The sequence below is a fragment of the Liolophura sinensis genome, chromosome 6 (assembly GCF_032854445.1).
Source record: "Liolophura sinensis isolate JHLJ2023 chromosome 6, CUHK_Ljap_v2, whole genome shotgun sequence".
Taxonomy (NCBI): domain Eukaryota; kingdom Metazoa; phylum Mollusca; class Polyplacophora; order Chitonida; family Chitonidae; genus Liolophura; species Liolophura sinensis.
Genome location: NC_088300.1, coordinates 48,356,260 through 48,375,390, shown reverse-complemented (window position 1 = coordinate 48,375,390; position 19,131 = coordinate 48,356,260). Strand labels below are relative to the sequence as shown.

General features: G+C 39.2%; 2 protein-coding genes across 2 annotated transcripts in view; one reads left to right on the top strand and one right to left on the bottom strand.

Moving 5' to 3' along the window:
- The first annotated feature begins 6,164 nt into the window (after nt 1–6,164).
- On the top strand, nt 6,165–9,062 carry LOC135468844 (soma ferritin-like). The gene is made up of 5 exons (XM_064747296.1): nt 6,165–6,327; nt 6,762–6,868; nt 7,293–7,439; nt 7,797–7,937; nt 8,470–9,062. Exons 1-5 carry the CDS (start codon nt 6,240–6,242, stop codon nt 8,614–8,616), a joined length of 630 nt encoding a protein of 209 aa, XP_064603366.1. The 5' UTR covers nt 6,165–6,239; the 3' UTR covers nt 8,617–9,062.
- A 3,873-nt stretch (nt 9,063–12,935) lies between these two features.
- The window catches only part of LOC135467279 (filaggrin-like), a 36,931-nt gene continuing 30,735 nt past the window's right edge, over nt 12,936–19,131 (bottom strand). The window contains exons 17-21 of the mRNA XM_064745045.1: nt 18,763–18,942; nt 16,767–16,895; nt 15,946–16,029; nt 14,711–14,779; nt 12,936–14,291 (exon numbers count right to left, since the gene is read on the bottom strand). Coding sequence (XP_064601115.1) covers nt 13,950–14,291; nt 14,711–14,779; nt 15,946–16,029; nt 16,767–16,895; nt 18,763–18,942 — 804 coding nt within the window. The 3' untranslated portion in view covers nt 12,936–13,949. The remainder of the gene's footprint in view (nt 14,292–14,710; nt 14,780–15,945; nt 16,030–16,766; nt 16,896–18,762; nt 18,943–19,131) is intronic.

Here is a 19,131-nt window from a genome sequence, read left to right as displayed (position 1 = left end):
ACATCTGTGTTAATCTGCACCTGGATATTACTTTTACACCTACAAACTGCGAACTTTGGTATAGCTTTCAGCCATGTAAACCGATATCGTGATCTCAAAAGCTCGTCTTTAGGACATATCCTGAACTATTCATCCCTAATTACTGCAGTTCCCTCAGACAGCAAATATTTCTGTTTGTGTAATAACATGTACCTAAGAAAGTATGTAACATGTCTGCGGCGGATATTTTTACCATAGCTGTAAATCTTGCACGCTGGCAATGGGTTCTTATTTATTTAATTAATTGCTGTTTTACGGCGTACTCAAAAATATTTCACTCAAATGGCGGCGGCCATCATTATGGTGAAAGGAAACCGGGCAGCACCCGGAGGAAGCCCACAGCCATCCGCAGGTTGCAAGCAATGGATAATCTCCAGTTGATAGCGAAGGTATAGTCAGGTGAGCCTGAATATACATAAATATGGGTTGGTCAGTTAAATTAGGGTAGCTGCATAAGGAAGGTCTGGTGGTCTCCTGCTGGTCAATCATTCTGGTCACCTGACCGCATTATCTTGACCAACAGAGCCACGACGTACACCACTGATAACGCATATCAAATCACAAACACTGGCTACCCAAAGTTGACCTGATCAAATCCTTAGACCCCCAGGAATTCGGGCCAGTCATTGCTTGTTTGTCCAGATTTGGTTGGGTCAGAGTTTGACAAACACTGCCTCTCAGCCACAGAAAAATGAAAAATGTGTGGAAAAATCTTAGCTGACTTTTTATATCATTTCCGAGGAAAAAATTGCATTTTTGCAGTAGCTATTTCAGTAATAGGGCTATCAACTTTAAAAGAATTACAGCGCGGGCGGCGGTGATCTTAATTACGATAAATGAGTTCAAACTTTTAGCACCACAGGTCTAGAAAGAAATCAGCTGTATGTCTGTACATTATAATTCAAAAAATTCAAAGGGAAATGCCTACCGTCACTGACTAAATGTCACCGATACGAATTGTGAATAACTGCAAATATTGTTTGTAGCGTAGGTATACGGCACCTAGAGAAGGGATTCTGAGTTCAGCCGAAAGTCTTACAGGCCTACCACTTACAAATGGTATGCAATGTATATGGTCTGGTTTGAGCGATGTCAACATTTCGTTTATATCTCAGCATGTTTTATCTCATTATAATTTAACTGGACTTACTCACTTAACTCTTGGACGCCACTCCATTTTGATCTGTGAAACGTTGGAGATGAATTGATTTGATAATGATTAACTTAAACAAGCTCTGAATCACGAAAGCTTTGGGAATTGCGCACTGAAAAATTTGGCGCTGAAACTTTAGGGAAAATATTCAATAAATTTCTGAAGGTGCTTCATAAACGAACTAAGTTTTCATTGTTTTCGTGTGTCCTTGCTGACAGTTATCAGTAAAAGGTGCACGTTTGTCAACTTCCCCAAACATACTAATCTTTCATTGTTTTCATGTATCCTTGCTGACAGTTATCAGTCAAAGGCGCACGTTTGTCAACTTCCTCAAACAAACTAATCTTTCATTGTTTCATGTGTTCTTGCTGACAATTATCAGTCGAAGGTCCACGTTCGTCAATGTCCCCAAACAAACTAATCTTTCATTGTTTTCATTTGTCCTTGCTAACAATTATCAGTCGAAGGTGCACGTTCGTCCACTTCCCCAAACGAATTAAGCTTTCATTGTTTTCATGTGTCCCTGCTGACAGCTGTCAGTCAAAGGTGCACGTTTGTCAACTTCCCCAAACAAACTAAGTTTTCATTGTTTTCATGTGTCCTTGCTGACAGTTATCAGTCGAAGGTGCACGTTCGTCCACTTCCCCAAACGAATTAAGCTTTCGTTGTTTTCATGTATCCTTGCTGACAATTATCAGTCGAAGGTGCACGTTTGTCAACTTCCCCAAACAAACTAATCTTTCATTGTTTTCATGTGTCCTTGCTGACAGTTATCAGTCAAAGGCGCACGTTTGTCAACTTCCTCAAACAAACTAATCTTTCATTGTTTTCATGTATCCTTGCTGACAATTATCAGTCAAAGGCGTGCGTTTGTCAACTTCCCCAAACAAACTAATCTTTCATTGTTTTCATGTGTCCTTGCTGACAATTATCAGTCAAAGGTGCACGTTCGTCAACTCCCCCAAACAAACTAATCTTTCATTGTTTTCATTTGTCCTTGCTGACAATTATCAGTCGAAGGTGCACGTTCGTCCACTTCCCCAAACGAATTAAGCTTTTATTGTTTTCATGTATCCTTGCTGACAATTATCAGTCAAAGGCGCACGTTTGTCAACTTCCTCAAACAAACTAATCTTTCATTGTTTCATGTGTTCTTGCTGACAATTATCAGTCGAAGGTCCACGTTCGTCAATGTCCCCAAACAAACTAATCTTTCATTGTTTTCATTTGTCCTTGCTAACAATTATCAGTCGAAGGTGCACGTTCGTCCACTTCCCCAAACGAATTAAGCTTTCATTGTTTTCATGTGTCCCTGCTGACAGCTGTCAGTCAAAGGTGCACGTTTGTCAACTTCCCCAAACAAACTAAGTTTTCATTGTTTTCATGTGTCCTTGCTGACAGTTATCAGTCGAAGGTGCACGTTCGTCCACTTCCCCAAACGAATTAAGCTTTCGTTGTTTTCATGTATCCTTGCTGACAATTATCAGTCGAAGGTGCACGTTTGTCAACTTCCCCAAACAAACTAATCTTTCATTGTTTTCATGTGTCCTTGCTGACAGTTATCAGTCAAAGGCGCACGTTTGTCAACTTCCTCAAACAAACTAATCTTTCATTGTTTTCATGTATCCTTGCTGACAATTATCAGTCAAAGGCGTGCGTTTGTCAACTTCCCCAAACAAACTAATCTTTCATTGTTTTCATGTGTCCTTGCTGACAATTATCAGTCAAAGGTGCACGTTCGTCAACTCCCCCAAACAAACTAATCTTTCATTGTTTTCATTTGTCCTTGCTGACAATTATCAGTCGAAGGTGCACGTTCGTCCACTTCCCCAAACGAATTAAGCTTTTATTGTTTTCATGTATCCTTGCTGACAATTATCAGTCAAAGGTGCACGTTTGTCAACTTCCCCAAACAAACTAATCTTTCATTGTTTTCATGTGTCCTTGCTGACAGTTATCAGTCAAAGGTGCACGTTCGTCAACTCCCCCAAACAAACTAATCTTTCATTGTTTCCATGTATCCTTGCTGACAATTATCAGTCGAAGGTGCACGTTCGTCCACTTCCCCAAACGAATTAAGCTTTCATTGTTTTCATGTGTCCTTGCTGACAGCTGTCAGTCAAAGGTGCACGTTTGTCAACTTCCCCAAACAAACTAAGTTTTCATTGTTTTCATGTGTCCTTGCTGACAGTTATCAGTCAAAGGTGCACGTTCGTCAACTTCCCCAAACGAATTAAGCTTTCGTTGTTTTCATGTATCCTTGCTGACAATTATCAGTCGAAGGTGCTCGTTTGTCAACTTCCCCAAACAAACTAATCTTTCATTGTTTTCATGTGTCCTTGCTAACAATTATCAGTCAAAGGTGCACGTTTGTCAACTTCCCCAAACAAACTAATCTTTCATTGTTTTCATGTGTCCTTGCTGACAGTTATCAGTCAAAGGCGCACGTTTGTCAACTTTCTCAAACAAACTAATCTTTCATTGTTTTCATGTATCCTTGCTGACAATTATCAGTCGAAGGTGCTCGTTTGTCAACTTCCTCAAACAAACTAATCTTTCATTGTTTTCATGTGTCCTTGCTGACAATTATCAGTCGAAGGTGCACGTTTGTCCACTTCCCCAAACAAACTAATCTTTCATTGTTTTCATGTGTTCTTGCTGACAGCTGTCAGTCAAAGGTGCACGTTTGTCAACGTCCCCAAACAAACTAATCTTTGATTGTTTTCATGTGTCCTTGCTGACAGTTATCAGTCAAAGGTGCACGTTTGTCAACTTCCCCAAACAAACTAATCTTTCATTGTTTTCATTTGTCCTTGCTGACAATTATCAGTCAAAGGTGCACGTTTGTCAACGTCCCCAAACGAATTAAGCTTTTATTGTTTTCATGTATCCTTGCTGACAATTATCAGTCAAAGGTGCACGTTTGTCAACTTCCCCAAACAAACTAATCTTTCATTGTTTTCATGTGTCCTTGCTGACAGTTATCAGTCGAAGGTGCACGTTCGTCCACTTCCCCAAACGAATTAAGCTTTCATTGTTTTCATGTATCCTTGCTGACAATTATCAGTCGAAGGTGCACGTTTGTCAACTTCCTCAAACAAACTAATCTTTCATTGTTTTCATGTGTCCTTGCTGACAATTAGCAGTCAAAGGTGCACGTTCGTCAATGTCCCCAAACAAACTAATCTTTCATTGTTTTCATTTGTCCTTGCTGACAATTATCAGTCGAAGGTGCACGTTCGTCCACTTCCCCAAACGAATTAAGCTTTCATTGTTTTCATGTGTCCTTGCTGACAGCTGTCAGTCAAAGGTACACGTTCGTCAACTCCCCCAAACAAACTAAGTTTTCATTGTTTTCATGTGTCCTTGCTGACAGCTATCAGTCGAAGGTGCACGTTCGTCAGCTTCCCCAAACAAACTAAGTCTTCATTGTTTTCATGGGTCCAATTATCAGTCGAAGATGCACGTTTGGAAGTTTCCCCAATTTTACTTTTGTTACAGACTGCATGTGTTTCACAAATAAAACTTACCTTCATATTACAGTAAAAAATCTCTCTTATTTCGTTAAAGAATAACCAATTATCTGAATGAATAAACAAAGCTTTCAGGGTACATATTTCAAAGAAATCTTTCCAAAGACGATTTATTTATGAATTTTGCAGACAGTACAGAATAAAAGATACTGCCGAGGGAAACTTTTGAAGGAGAAAACCTTAAAGAGAGCATATAACAGAAATTGACTGAGTAATATGAACAGAATGACTGAAACAAGAAAAAAAATCAGCAGTTATAACTTTAGTATAATCGCTTGTAACTTGAAATTGTTGTGAATATGGACGACTGAGTATCCCTGCATACTTGCCCTATACACGTATATGTTTAAAACACACTGGTGGTATTACGGAAGAAAATGCCTAAGTCACAGTGTAAAGGTTCGTGTCCATGAAGGTTAATGAAGATTTATCCAATAACTGACATATTTCCATGAATTACGATATACCAAAACTAAGGAATAGCAATGGGAATGAGTCATTTATGTTTATAAGCCGAGAGAGGGGGAGAGTCTTTTTTGTTAAAAATTCAGTGTGGTAATACATGTGAAATAGTAGAAACACTCGTACATCGACGGGAATATATTGTTTTCTATCTTTTGACTTTTATGGAGGGATAAGTTATGATTGATATTAAGTAAGGACTGGAGATCATATATTAAAAGTAGCAAATGCATGGAATCATGGGCTTAATGGCAGAAATATGCTTTGCTGTGATTCAGAAAGCAGTCTAATATTGTAGACACATACGGGAGAGTTTGGTTAAATGCTCAAGGGACAGTTCAAAACAGAAAGAAGAAATGCGGGCAATGAAAACAACAGTAGCTGAATTGTTGAATTCGGTCAACAGTGCAATTTATCATACTATTATAATATAACTGTCATTGTTCACTGACAAAAGTATTGTTTAAGTGCACGCTTTGTTTTGAATCACATTCAGTGCAGTCAGGTTAGGAACTTGACGTCTTACATTAATTATCCTTTAAAGGGGAGAGTTCAAAGAAAATTTCGACTGCAATTTGTTGTCAAGATCAAAACGGCATCCATACGGTAGGGTCGTGTGACAAACGTTCAAGTACTAAGATCAAACAAAACAACAATTGCCGAGATGATAACGATTTAACATAGAATTTAGCTCTGTAAACACACCATGGTATGCGACTGATTAGTGGCTTAGAGATAGGCCGGAGTGTACGTCAGTCATCATCCACGAGGAAACAACCGAGTCAAAGTCTCACTGATAAAAGCAATGACCTCAGCACTTCTTTAGACAATGGGACCGATCGCGTGATCAGCCGTCGTACGTAATATCTTGGCTTCTGTTTCCGTGGATGTGAACGCGGAGGGATACAAAATTGAGACGGTTGACCTCCGAGGTTGAGAGGTCAGAGTTTGCTTTAGTCAAAAAAGTACAAGAAGATAGGGGCCCAGATTTTCAGTTCAAACCTATCGGATAGCTTTTGACTCGTCTCATATCTAGAAGGTATAGCGAGAAAATGGCCCGTCTGTTCCTTGTTGTAGTGGCCCTTGGGCTTATCCAATGTGGACTTGGAAATAACATCTTTGATGCCGAGATCGAAGCTGGTAAGAAAATCGATTTCTTCTTAACGTTTATCCAGTGATGTGAGCAATTTAACACGCGATTTAACCACTGTAAACGAGGACATAGCCAAATACTCAAATTGTATTACCACAGCAGTGGATAAAACAACTAGACAAGAACGATTACAGATACGATTGTTACCTATATCATATATTATGTTGACATCAGCTCACAAACTTATCAATGGATTTGTTTGTAATTAACATATGAAGTATGTTTTCTTTATAAGTCGAGTGACTTAAGCATTTCCATCTGTTATCGCATATTTGAGTCTGGTAGATTAAAGTGGAAACTATGTAAGTGCGTTGGTCTTTTATCCCAATATTTACCCTACTACTGTATGCTGTTGTGGTTTCACTAAAATATTCCATAATGGACAAAAACTGTTTTTCTCACCGAATATTCTGTCTTGCAGACGGCTTGGAGTCTCTGGCCAGACAAAACTTTCACAAAAGAATCATCAACTTAGTGAACCAGCAAATCAATGTGTATCTGAACGCGAGCTATGTGTACACAGCCATGGTAAGATATACACCTACGCTGATCAGCTTGTTCTTACACCCATTACCAAGGCCATGGTTGTTCAGAAGTGCATTACAAACAAAGTCAGACTTAAATCAAGTCTGATCCCAACACAAAAAGTTTTGGGCAATACTACTAGGTTTAAATCTCAAGCACTTCTGAAAAAAAAGTCTTAATTACATCTGAACCGTCTATCACTTCGTTTTCAGCTGTAGTCCGAAGATATATATTTACATGCTAAACAACTATTTTTTCCATTGGACATTAATTATTATTAATGTCCACGTTCAAGTCTTAAATGACATATGATATTATTCTTGTGCCAAATGATGAAATACCGATTTCGAATAGCAATCTCTTGAATTCTATTTAAATTCTTGCCATGAAGCGTAACAAATACTTCCTTCACGGTGTTGTTTTACAGTCCAACCATTTTGACCGGGACTCAGTGGCTCTCCCTGGCTTCAGTCATTACTTCCACGAAGCTGCGGAATTCGAACGAGAAAAGGCTGAAAGTTTGATGAAGTACATGAACAAGAGAGGAGGCAAAGTGGAGCTGGGCAAGATTGAGGTCAGTCACATAAAGCTGTCTACCTCTATTCCAACTCCACTGACGTGTTTATCAGCAAAGCATATGGCCGGTAGGCCTACACCCCTTATCTCCCCTCCAGTACAACGAGAGTTAACACGTCGGCTTTTAATCTCAAATCTACAGTTTCTGAAAATAAATATATCGGGGGTTACACTATAAAAAAAGACATTTAGTCTAATGCCACTCAAGTGAGCTTCACAAATCAAATTTTGACCAACACTCAACATCCTTTTCACCCACTAAACCATTTATTACTCCTATGTAGGTCGGTTATTGGTCCATCCAAGTTCTATAAAGGCCCCATAAATGTATTATTCTATCATCGGTTCATTACAGGCCCCATTACGCCAGGAGTGGCCTAACAGTTTATCTGCAATGGAGGATGCACAGAGAATAGAGGAAGACATCTTCGAGACGCTGATGCAGCTTCATCGCGTGGCGGATACTCCAACCAAGAAACGAAAAGCCGACATCCACGTGAGTTAGCAAACTCGCGACTAACACACCAAGATATTACACTGGAATAGCCGTAGTCTCAGTTTACGAATTTCGCTTATGAATTGCCAAAAACACATTTATCACAATTACCCACCATTACTGGTAGAGTCGAAAAGGTGTTTAATAGGTACACAAAGGACAACTGTTCTTCTGCACGCATCCGACCCAAAAAAAAAATCAGACTGCCTAAAAACGTTTCCATAGTATAGACCTTAATTAACTGGTTTAGAAAGAGTTAACAATGTAAAAACTAAAAGTATCCAAGTGCACCTCAAAAAAAAAAATAATGAAATAAAAACATGAATTTGACAAGCAGCACAGGATCGAATCAGGAGAAATGTGTCTACAAAAAAAAAAAAAAAAAAACGATGGTGCAAATTATTAACCAAAAGGTGAACTGGAAATCACACATGGCTTTGTTCCATTGTGACAATGTTTTCCACCCAAGAGTTACACAATGACATTTAAGTTACTGGGATGTAGAAATTTATTTACTTTTGTATCTTTGCAGTTGGCATCGGTTTTGGAAGACACCTACCTCCACGATCAAATCGAGCAGATCAAAAAGAAGGCTGATTACATCACGGAGTTATCACGTGCCATGCGTCACACAACGCCAGGTCTTGGAGAATTCATCTTCGACCAGAAACTTCGGTAACCAGGGTTCATTCGTTTGCTTGGTAACTTTCCATCCAGTTCAGTGCTGCCGCATTGCTGACTTCCATAAACGAAAAACCTTCCCACGGGTACAGTTAATGTCCATAAAATGCGGACACGGACAAGAACGTGAAATCATCCAATGTGCTGATATGCATGCGGTTGCTTTGTGAATAAAACAGTTCCCAGTACACCAACACATGGTCTTATTTTTACGTTATCCTAAAATGTTCCTTTTTTCTACACACAAGAATTATGAACATATAATATATTCATAATACATATTTATAATAGTAGTGTGAGAGAGTTTTTCAAAGTGTGACAAATATAATATATATCTATATAACAGGACTAACGGCAGATATCTATTAGTCAAGGAGTTACCACCCTGAGATTAGAATGATTCCTGGTGCTTGTATGTTTGTCTGACGTGTTGAGAGTAAACTGAAAACAAAAAATATGATGAAATGTGTTCGTTTTGTATAACAAATAAGGGGCGTAGGGAGCAAATGAAAAAGAGGGTCGGGTCAGTACCACAACCAATGAGGCGAGGGTCCAGGGGCCGCCAAAACCCCAGAAATTCGTGGATTCTGTACAGCCGTACACGCGTTTGAACGTGTTTATTTTATTTATTTATTTGATTGGTGTTTTACGCCGTGCTGAAAAATACTGAATGTGTTTTCAGAGAAAAATATCCATCCCCAAGGTTGTGACAGAGGGACGCATAAAAGCCCCCGCGGACAAAAACCCAGCGGCCAAAAGGCCCCTCGATCGGCATTATAAGAGTACTTGGTGAATGACATACGTTGATTTCGGGGCATAATATATAAATTTATAACTTACCGAATTGATATATGGTAACGGTATTGATTTAACGTTAATACAACTGATTTTGTTGATTTAATGCTTATTTTAGCGCTAAATATTAGAATACCCAGATAATGTCCGCGATATGAATATCTATGGGTATAAGAAAGGTGCAATCTAAACATAAAATTATGAAATAAAAACGAAAAGATATCACTAATTACATGTCCAAGTCCTGGACTCAGCTAAACAATAGGCAACTCGGTAGGTGGCAACTCTCATGAAATGGATATTTCACAGTTGGGTTTCGAAAATACCACAGCTATAGTGCTTAAAAATATTAATTACTTATGAATTTTTTCCCCAGCTTTTGCAGACAAAACTTACAGTTTTTATATGTACAATTTGCAATTTTAATTTGTATTCAATCATACGAATCCATGTTATACTTATAGAGAACAATTACATAAAAAGTTATAAACTACATTTGATTTTTATTCTTTTTAAAAATATTCAAATATTTTCTTGTTACTGTATGATTTGGTAGAAATTTCTAAATAATCTATATTTTCACCTGTTATAGTTAACAGATACAATTGGGTACGATTCTTGTAAACCAACACAAAATGCAGACGCTAAAACAGGCGCGAGGTGATACTGTGAATCATACTAAGCTATAACCTGTGAGCCATGCTGAACAAATTTAATCAATCAGAGTGTTGTGGTAGATGTTTCGAAGAACAAACTTATATTTGCTTGGCCAAAAGCATTCAACAATAGTATTTCGACGTCAATTTCGTCATATTGTTTGAAAATGTTGATCAGAGGAAAATGCTTGGTCGGGATACGTTTTGATGTATCCAGTTATTAGATGGCAAATGAAGTCACAGTATGTGAATGCCCGTCAACAAGTATTTAACATGATGTTTATTATACTGTCGGATATATTTGGTCCGTTAATGAAGATTAATTTTGTCCGCCGGGGTTTCTGTATGCTGAGCTTTTGTCCGCAATTCGACTATAAGAACTGCTATACTTAAATCTTCATTACGGCATATCAAGATATAATGGTATGCTCCAATAAGTTTGTTAAAACTGGGATTAAGATATATCTATCTTAATCCCAGGTTAAAACTACCTTCGTAGTTGCGCTTGAGGGTGCTGTTAACACGTGATAATGTAGAGTGGTGCCACGATGCAATGACCCATTGCAGCATTATACCATCGCTTTGCATCTTTGCTCCTCATCCTCCTGTATATAGCATTGCGTTTTAGATCTACCAGGAGCTAATGCATAGGTACCGTGCTTCTTTTATTCGGCTTTAACACCAAATTCATTTTTTTTCCTCAGCACTGTCAAATGTCATTTCACTCTTCAAATACTAGTATACCAAGGTCATATAACCTAGCAGGTGTCAAAGTAAAGAACTATATACCGGAGCATAACGCTTGGGGACAATTCGTGTTTTCATTGAAGGTTAAATGGTGTCTCAACATGAGAGTTCCGACTGGAAAACACTAGCGTGGTTTGACCTGCAGACCGAGCTCAAAGTGCGCTTCCCACAGCGGTGGAAGAAAACAGATCTTCAAGGAATTCCATGAAAGATCATCTAGACGGCCCTACTAACGCTGTCAACCATTTATATTGTCGTCAAGGGTGTGGGAACAGCCAAAGCATTTTAGGCCATGTTAGGCACAAGATCGGACTAAAAATGAACCAGGTTGCAATATGACTGCAAATTTGGGGAATATAAACTCTGAACAATTACGACGGCAAATTTGTAAATAAAAAAAGTTTGAATGTGTTAACATATTAATGGTATACTTTACTGGAAAACTGATGTAATTACTCCATTCAAATATAAAGGCAAGTTTATACAAGAGTACACAGCTACTGACCTGTGGTGATAAGTTAGTATGAATCTGCCTACCTACATGCATACATACATACTACCGACTGCAGAATGCCAGTCAAATTTACTGTATTGATTTTAGATTTTATATCATGGACGCCACATTTTTAAAAAAAATATAAAATGCTGTATTCATCTGTAATTCCTGTACCTTTGTACAATGATCCACCGGCATCAACCATTTATTGTCAGCAAGGCCCCACAAGCAGTCTGGGGAATCTCAAAAATCTAGTTTCATAGTAGTTCCTTAAATTGCCTTTCTGACCACTGACAGATCCTACGCATAAAATCTAATAGACCCTGATAAACCATGTACATTACTGCTCAGCCTTGTGTCTAGGATTGTGTTCCAGTGAGGCAGCAACATAAATATGCGAGTACTGAGACTTGATTACCATGAAGAGACACCCATAATGGTTTGGGTAGATTGATCAACCTCAAATGTGAAGAAAGCGATAAACAAACTTACATATTACTTTTCTTATACATGTATGTGTAAATTTGTTTAGATTTATATGTGATAGGAAAGTACCCTAAGGAGTTCTCAGGGGGCAACACCTATCAGTATGTCAGCATGTCCATAGTGCAAGTGCCCTAAAAATTTGACCAAAGAGTACATTTTACAAAATATTGCTTTTGGTTCTTAAACTTATACTTTCCAGAAGGATATCTTCTTATCTTGCAAATAAGCCTTACACAACTTTCTAAAATCAACAGAATTCCCAGAATCAGGTAATATGAGTAGCTTATTCATGGACAAAAGTTAGTGTCAAATACAGTACAATCTACTGCTTTTGTTGCTTACATTTACCTCATATGGCTAAGTACACTGTTTTACAAATATAACAAAAAACAACAACAACAATTAGAATTATAATATCGGCATAGCTGGATACGTACATCACCTGTTTGGGAACATACAAGAAGTATTTCAGACACATGAAATGCACTTTCTGACATGGGCACATCCATACAATCAGTGATGAGCTCTTCATCATGAGAACATGGTCCTCTCACGATACAGAACCTTGAAAACTGGGAAGAAACACAAACACACAGCACTATTGTGATGAACATGGTAATCTCCGCACTTTTTGATTCTACTTTCACACAGTTCACCCAGTCAACATCCTAAAACCCAGTTGTGAGGGCAGCCTTCAGGAACCCATGTATGTGAGTGACAGAAATAGGTGTGAACATCAACCATACCCAAATTTAAGAACATCAACCAAACCCAAAATGATATCATCTGTACCCAGATGTTAAAAACATCATATATAACCAGGTGTAGAATATCATCTATACCCAGATGTTAAAAACATCATATATAACCAGGTATAGAATATCATCTATACCCAGATGTTAAAAACATCATATATAACCAGGTATAGAATATCATCTATACCCAGATGTTAAAAACATCATATGTAACCAGGTGCAGAATATCATCTGTACCCAGATGTTAAAAACATCATATATAACCAGGTATAGAATATCATCTATACCCAGATGTTAAAAACATCATATGTAACCAGGTGCAGAATATCATCTGTACCCAGATGTTAAAAACATCATATATAACCAGGTGTAGAATATCATTTATACTCAGATATTAAAAACATCATATATAACCAGGTGTAGAATATCATCTATACCCAGATGTTCAAAACATAATATATAACCAGGTGTAGAATATCATCTGTACTCAGATGTTAAAAACATCATATATAACCAGGTGTAGAATATCACCTGTACCCAGACGCTAGGAAATAACCCCCAACAACACTTACATTGTGCATGTCAGGTTGAACACACCCACTTTTCCTCAAATACACAATTGAGCTGTACATGTATTAACCCAAGGAAAGCTTTCACTTTCAGGATATGAAAACATTTGTACATAAGCACCATGAATATCATCTTTCAATGAAAAAGCATGGTATACAAATTCCGAACACAGATATAGAGGAAGAGAGGATAAATCATGGTAAAATCCAGATGTGAACCCATTCTCACACATGTATATGTAAGTTTTGTGAGAACAGATACCCAGACCAGACAACATTATCGTAACACATAAGAGAACACAGTGCGTACGTGAAAATGTATAGCATCAGCTATACGTTTTAATAAAAGATGTGACAATACCTTCCATACATGGATGAGCAAACACCAGTAACACCACCGACACCCACGTGATAACCCCATCCCTCTCCGGATGTACAGGACTCATGGACAGAATGTAACATAAATGATACTAAGATGTGAAATATTGTCTATCCGTGGGTGTAAAACAATCACCCACACTGAGATCCTGATTGTATCACGCCACTCTAAAAACAGCTCACACACGAATGGTCACAATGATGAGTTAAGCTCAATAGGTAGACTGAAGATGAAAACATATTTGTAGGGGTCAAAGTTCAGATGAAAACACGGCACATGAAGATTATACACGTAGCTAAAACTAAAGTCATGGAAGATGTAACAATGAAGTGGAGGTTTCGAACCCATTTCATGGATATGAGTATAATTAATTTATTGCTCTAGATAGTCTTTAATAACATCTTCCAGCAATCTGCGTATCACTCAATAGCTTTGGAAGGGTGAGTAATCAAATATCTGGTATGACGTCCTCATCTGTCTCTAACAGTCTCTGTAAACTGTGCCTGTCCTCAGCCCGCACACAATCCTCAGACAAAGAGATGTCCATGGCTTCTGGAATGGCAGCAATCTTGTCTGCACACAATGATTCAGTAGTTTTACTCTGTTCTCCACGCAGTGAACCTACTGGCACAACTTTCAAAATCTCCACTTCACCACAGATGACTTCCTCCTCATCTTCTTCATCTTCCTCTTCTTCATCGGAGGCGTCAGAGTCCGAGTCAGACAGATGTGAGGATAGTGTCTCTACCTTCACAGGGCTGTCGTTCTTCCTCCAAGCAAACAAACTTGGCTGAAACATAGATATATGACCAATTTACATGTTATATAAGTTAAAACAGGCTTACATACATCAACATATCTGGGGCTAATGTACCTTTGACGCATTCGTACATCGTCTAACCCATGTTCGGACACATGGCAATGGTTGACTTTCATAGTCTAAATGACAAACTGACTCCTCAGTAATCTAAGTACAGTAAAAATGCAACACAATGCTTTGACAATGCAAACAGACTTTCCATTAAATGTAGTGGGTTAAAGACTTAAGACTTAATTTTGAGAGTTATTTAAAAGGAAATGAAAACAATCTGTGGCATATCTTCACTGGCATTACCGTCAATGCTGAACACCTTTGACTTACAAATTAGCAAGACTGCTTGTTAACATTACACTGGAACTAGCAAACATCCTATCTGAGCAAATCTGTACCTGTTTACTTCCCATGGACTGCATCATAAATGTCCAGGTGCTTGTGAGCCGCACCATCATATCTTTTACCTGTAATCATCAGTAAACACTTTTAGTAAACTTACAAACACTGAGCAGAGAGTTGAAATGAACTGTACACTTAAAGCAGAAGAAAATGTAAATATCAAACAAATACCATTGAAAGGAGTATGTATTTCCTTGCAGGTGCATGCCATAAAAAAAATTGTAATATGTACCTCAAGTTGATAAATTATAAATAAAGTCAGCACCAAAATCCGCTGTTGATGACTTCATTTTGCCTTAGATCCAGTCCTGTAGTCTTCTGTGTTAGGAGGAGAATTGCCGTCGGAAACCACGGAAGTGCAGTTCGTACATTTCCGGTAGAACTCTTCTTCTCAGAAGGTAGCGAACAGTACAGTTCATTTTCTGGTTGCCAACGGGAAACCAGAATTTTGGACTTAGGTTCCGAGTTTACACAAACAAGCCAGCAGTTTTAACGACTCTCACTGGCTGAGAGCCAACATACCCCCAGCATAAATTACAGGGTGTTAAAGATGGAGGACGCAATGGACTCAGCGATTTATGCCAACTTTGCTGATTTCAGGCTTTACTTGTACAGCAAGGAAAAATCACAAAATTATGCAGCAGGCACCACCAGATAGAAAAAATGTGCTCTTTTCAGCCTATAGTGTCATTTTTTTAAAGTTTTCATCTCCTTTAAGCCTGGTTCTCACAGAACCGGCGGTCCCCTGCCACCAGCTGTATGAGACCATGGCCATCGGCAATAATTTATCACCGCCACTTGGCACATGTGAAGCTGAAAAAAGTGTCCAGGTCATTGCCGATATGCAACGTAGTTAGAACACTCAGGTAGCCAGTTCCGGCAGATTCAACTGCCAATCAAAATTTTGTCATTTTTAATAATAATAACAGCAAAAAGTTCCATGAGTGAAGGACAGAGGAGTGCCTAGAGTTAATCTCAGAACTGTGGCAGGATACTTGCAAACTTAAAAAAAAAAAACATGTAACATCTATCATGTTACTAGACCTGAAGGCAAGTGATCTCCAGTCCACTTTGTGCAAAACAGTGCTTCTCAACCACTGTTTGTCATGGAGAGCCATGCAAGCAGGGTAATCTTGAAAATTCTGATAGTGGGCAATAAAAATGTTGAGACTGAACCCACAAGATATACCCTTAGGCTATTCTAATAGTGCGTTGCACATGAAGATTATACCTTAGTTCTGTCCAGCATAGTGACGCTGTCCCTCACATCTCCAGTCAGAGTCCTCACCAGCTCCATCAGGATCCTCAAGTCCTTCTGAATACACACAAGCAAGTTTAATGTCAGTTTTCAACTAAATTTTACAGAAAGGTAAGCCTATCGATTTATCTGCCACAACTGTGCAGGCCAGTACTGGTACACAATATTCTACATGTACATGTAGATGACATCAAAAAGTAAATAGGGGCCTCCGTGGCTCAGTCGGTTAGCGCGCTAGTGCAGCGTAATGACCCAGGAGCCTCTCACCAATGCGGTCGCTGTGAGTTCAAGTCCAGCTCATGCTGGCTTCCTCTCCGGCTGTAAGTGGGAAGGTCTGCCAGCAACCTGCGGATGGTCGTGGGTTTCCCCCAGGCTGTGCCCGGTTTCCACCCACCATAATGCTGGTCGCCGTCGTATAAGTGAAATATTCTTGAGTACGGCGTAAAACAACAATCAAATAAATAAATAAATAAATAAAAAGTAAATACCTTAGCAAACCAATGACGCTAGGTGTTGTTTTCAAAAGGATTATTACCTCTAACAAGATGTCTAACACATTGTCTAGGTAGGATTCAAACTAGCAGCCTCATGTCAATGAGCCAAGCCTCAACCATCTGAGCCCCCCCGCACCCCCCACCCACTCCCCCAGGTTACCTCACTGTGCCTCTGTTATATCGGATACAACAGCTGTAAGGTTTATGCCTGGAGGAAACTGAGGTGGGTCAAGTCTAAGTTAAACCTGCTATTTCATGTAACCGTAAAGCTATCTGTTCACTGTACTAGAAATTCCTCACCTTTTCTGAGAGTCTGAGGATCTCATTTCCTACACACCTGTCCATGAGGGTGATCACACTCGACAGCAGGTAGAGGTCTGTGGCCACCAAGGCCCTCATCTTTGGCACCATAGCTGCCAAATACTCAACCTGAAGTACAGTAAAAAACAACCTCTACTAAAACATCCTGACCTTATAATGGTGTCTGTGGCCACCAGGATATTATCCTGGGGACTGTCCCTTCCAAATATTCCACCTGAAAGACACAGTCACAGACAAACACTACTAAAACATCCTGACTCAATAATGGTGTCATTTGCCACCAGGATATCATCCTGGGGACTGTGACTGCCAAATACTCCACCTGAAAGACACAGTCAATCCTGACTTTATAATGGTGTCTGTGGCCACCAGGATATCATCCTGGGGACTGTCGCTGTCAAATACTCCACCTGAAAGACACAGTCACAAACACTACTAAACCATCCTGACTTTAAAAAGGTGTCATCTGTCACCAGGATGTGATCTGCCACCAGAATATCATCTTGGGGACTGTGGCTGCCAAATACTCCACCTGAAAGACACAGTCACAAACAAACACTACTAAAACATCCTGACTTTATAATGGTGTCTGTGGCCACCAGGATATGATCTGCCACCAGGATATCATCCTGGGGACTGTGGCTGCCAAATACTCCACCTGAAAGACACAGTCAATCCTGACTTTATAATGGTGTCTGTGGCCACCAGGATATCATCCTGGGGACTGTCACTGCCAAATACTCCACCTGAAAGACACAGTCACAAACACTACTAAACCATCCTGACTTTATAATGGTGTCATCTGTCACCAGGATGTGATCTACCACCAGGATATCATCTTGGGGACTGTGGCTGCCAAATACTCCACCTGAAAGACACAGTCACAAACAAACACTACTAAACCATCCTGACTTTATAATGGTGTCTGTGGCCATCAGGACCTCATCCTTGGAATCATCACTGCTGAGCACTCCACCTGAAAGACACGGTCACAAACAAACACTACTAAAACATCCTGAATTTACAATGATGTCTGTGGCCATCAGAACCTCCTCCTTGGAATCATCACTGCTGAGCACTCCACCTGAAAGACACAGTCACAAACAAACACTACTAAAACATCCTGACTTTATAATGGTGTCATCTGTCACCAGGATGTGATCTGCCACCAGGATATCATCCTGGGGACTGTGGCTGCCAAATACTCCACCTGAAAGACACGGTCACAAACAAACACTACTAAAACATCCTGAATTTACAATGATGTCTGTGGCCATCAGAACCTCCTCCTTGGAATCATCACTGCTGAGCACTCCACCTGAAAGACACAGTCACAAACAAACACTACTAAAACATCCTGACTTTATAATGGTGTCATCTGTCACCAGGATGTGATCTGCCACCAGGATATCATCCTGGGGACTGTGGCTGCCAAATACTCCACCTGAAAGACACAGTCACAAACAAACACTACTAAAACATCCTGAATTTACAATGGTGTCTGTGGCCGTCAGGACCTCATCCTTGGAATCATCACTGCTGAGCACTCCACCTGAAAGACACAGTCACAAATAAACACTACTATTACATACTGACTTTATGATGGTGTCTGTGCACAGTGGGACCCTTACGGTCTAAATTTGATGGATTATTTCATAGATGCCTTTTATTTGGAGAACGTGGAATGACATGATTTGTACTGATGATCAAAAAAGAAAAACCTGTGATAAAAAAACAACAAAAAAGTATGAAAACAATTTAAAACACAAAACAAAAAGTAAACACCTTAATAAACCAGTCAAAATATTCATATCTGGTAGGTTACCAATTCCTTCTGCACTGAAAACAGGTTTATGTAAATTAACAAAAATATTTCCAGGCTCGCACAATAATAAACACTAACAGTACGCAAGTTAATTATCGTATAATATTTAAGAGCATTGCGGTAATCAGATTTAGGATTGAGAGTACATACCTTTAGATCGGTCAAGTCTTGACTTTGTCGATTTAGATTGAGAATATCACAGAGAATAATGTAGCTTAGCCGCCTTCTGATGTACTGTCCTCGAGGAGTCAAGGGGAATAGCTCCACCAGACAGACTTTGTTGTGATGGTGAGTCGTGATAGTGGACAAAGTCTCACACAGGGATTTAGCCTGACAAATAACCAGGCGACAGATGATGAAAGGAGACTTTAAATCCTTGTCTTAAAGCAAAAATCTATGTAAGTGAAGGCAGAGAGGGTTAAGACCTATGTATATCAAGCAAAACAAACAAAAATTTATTTTCAACTTTTATAACTGTTTTTGCTAGTTATCATTTTTTATTATGTATATAATGTAGGT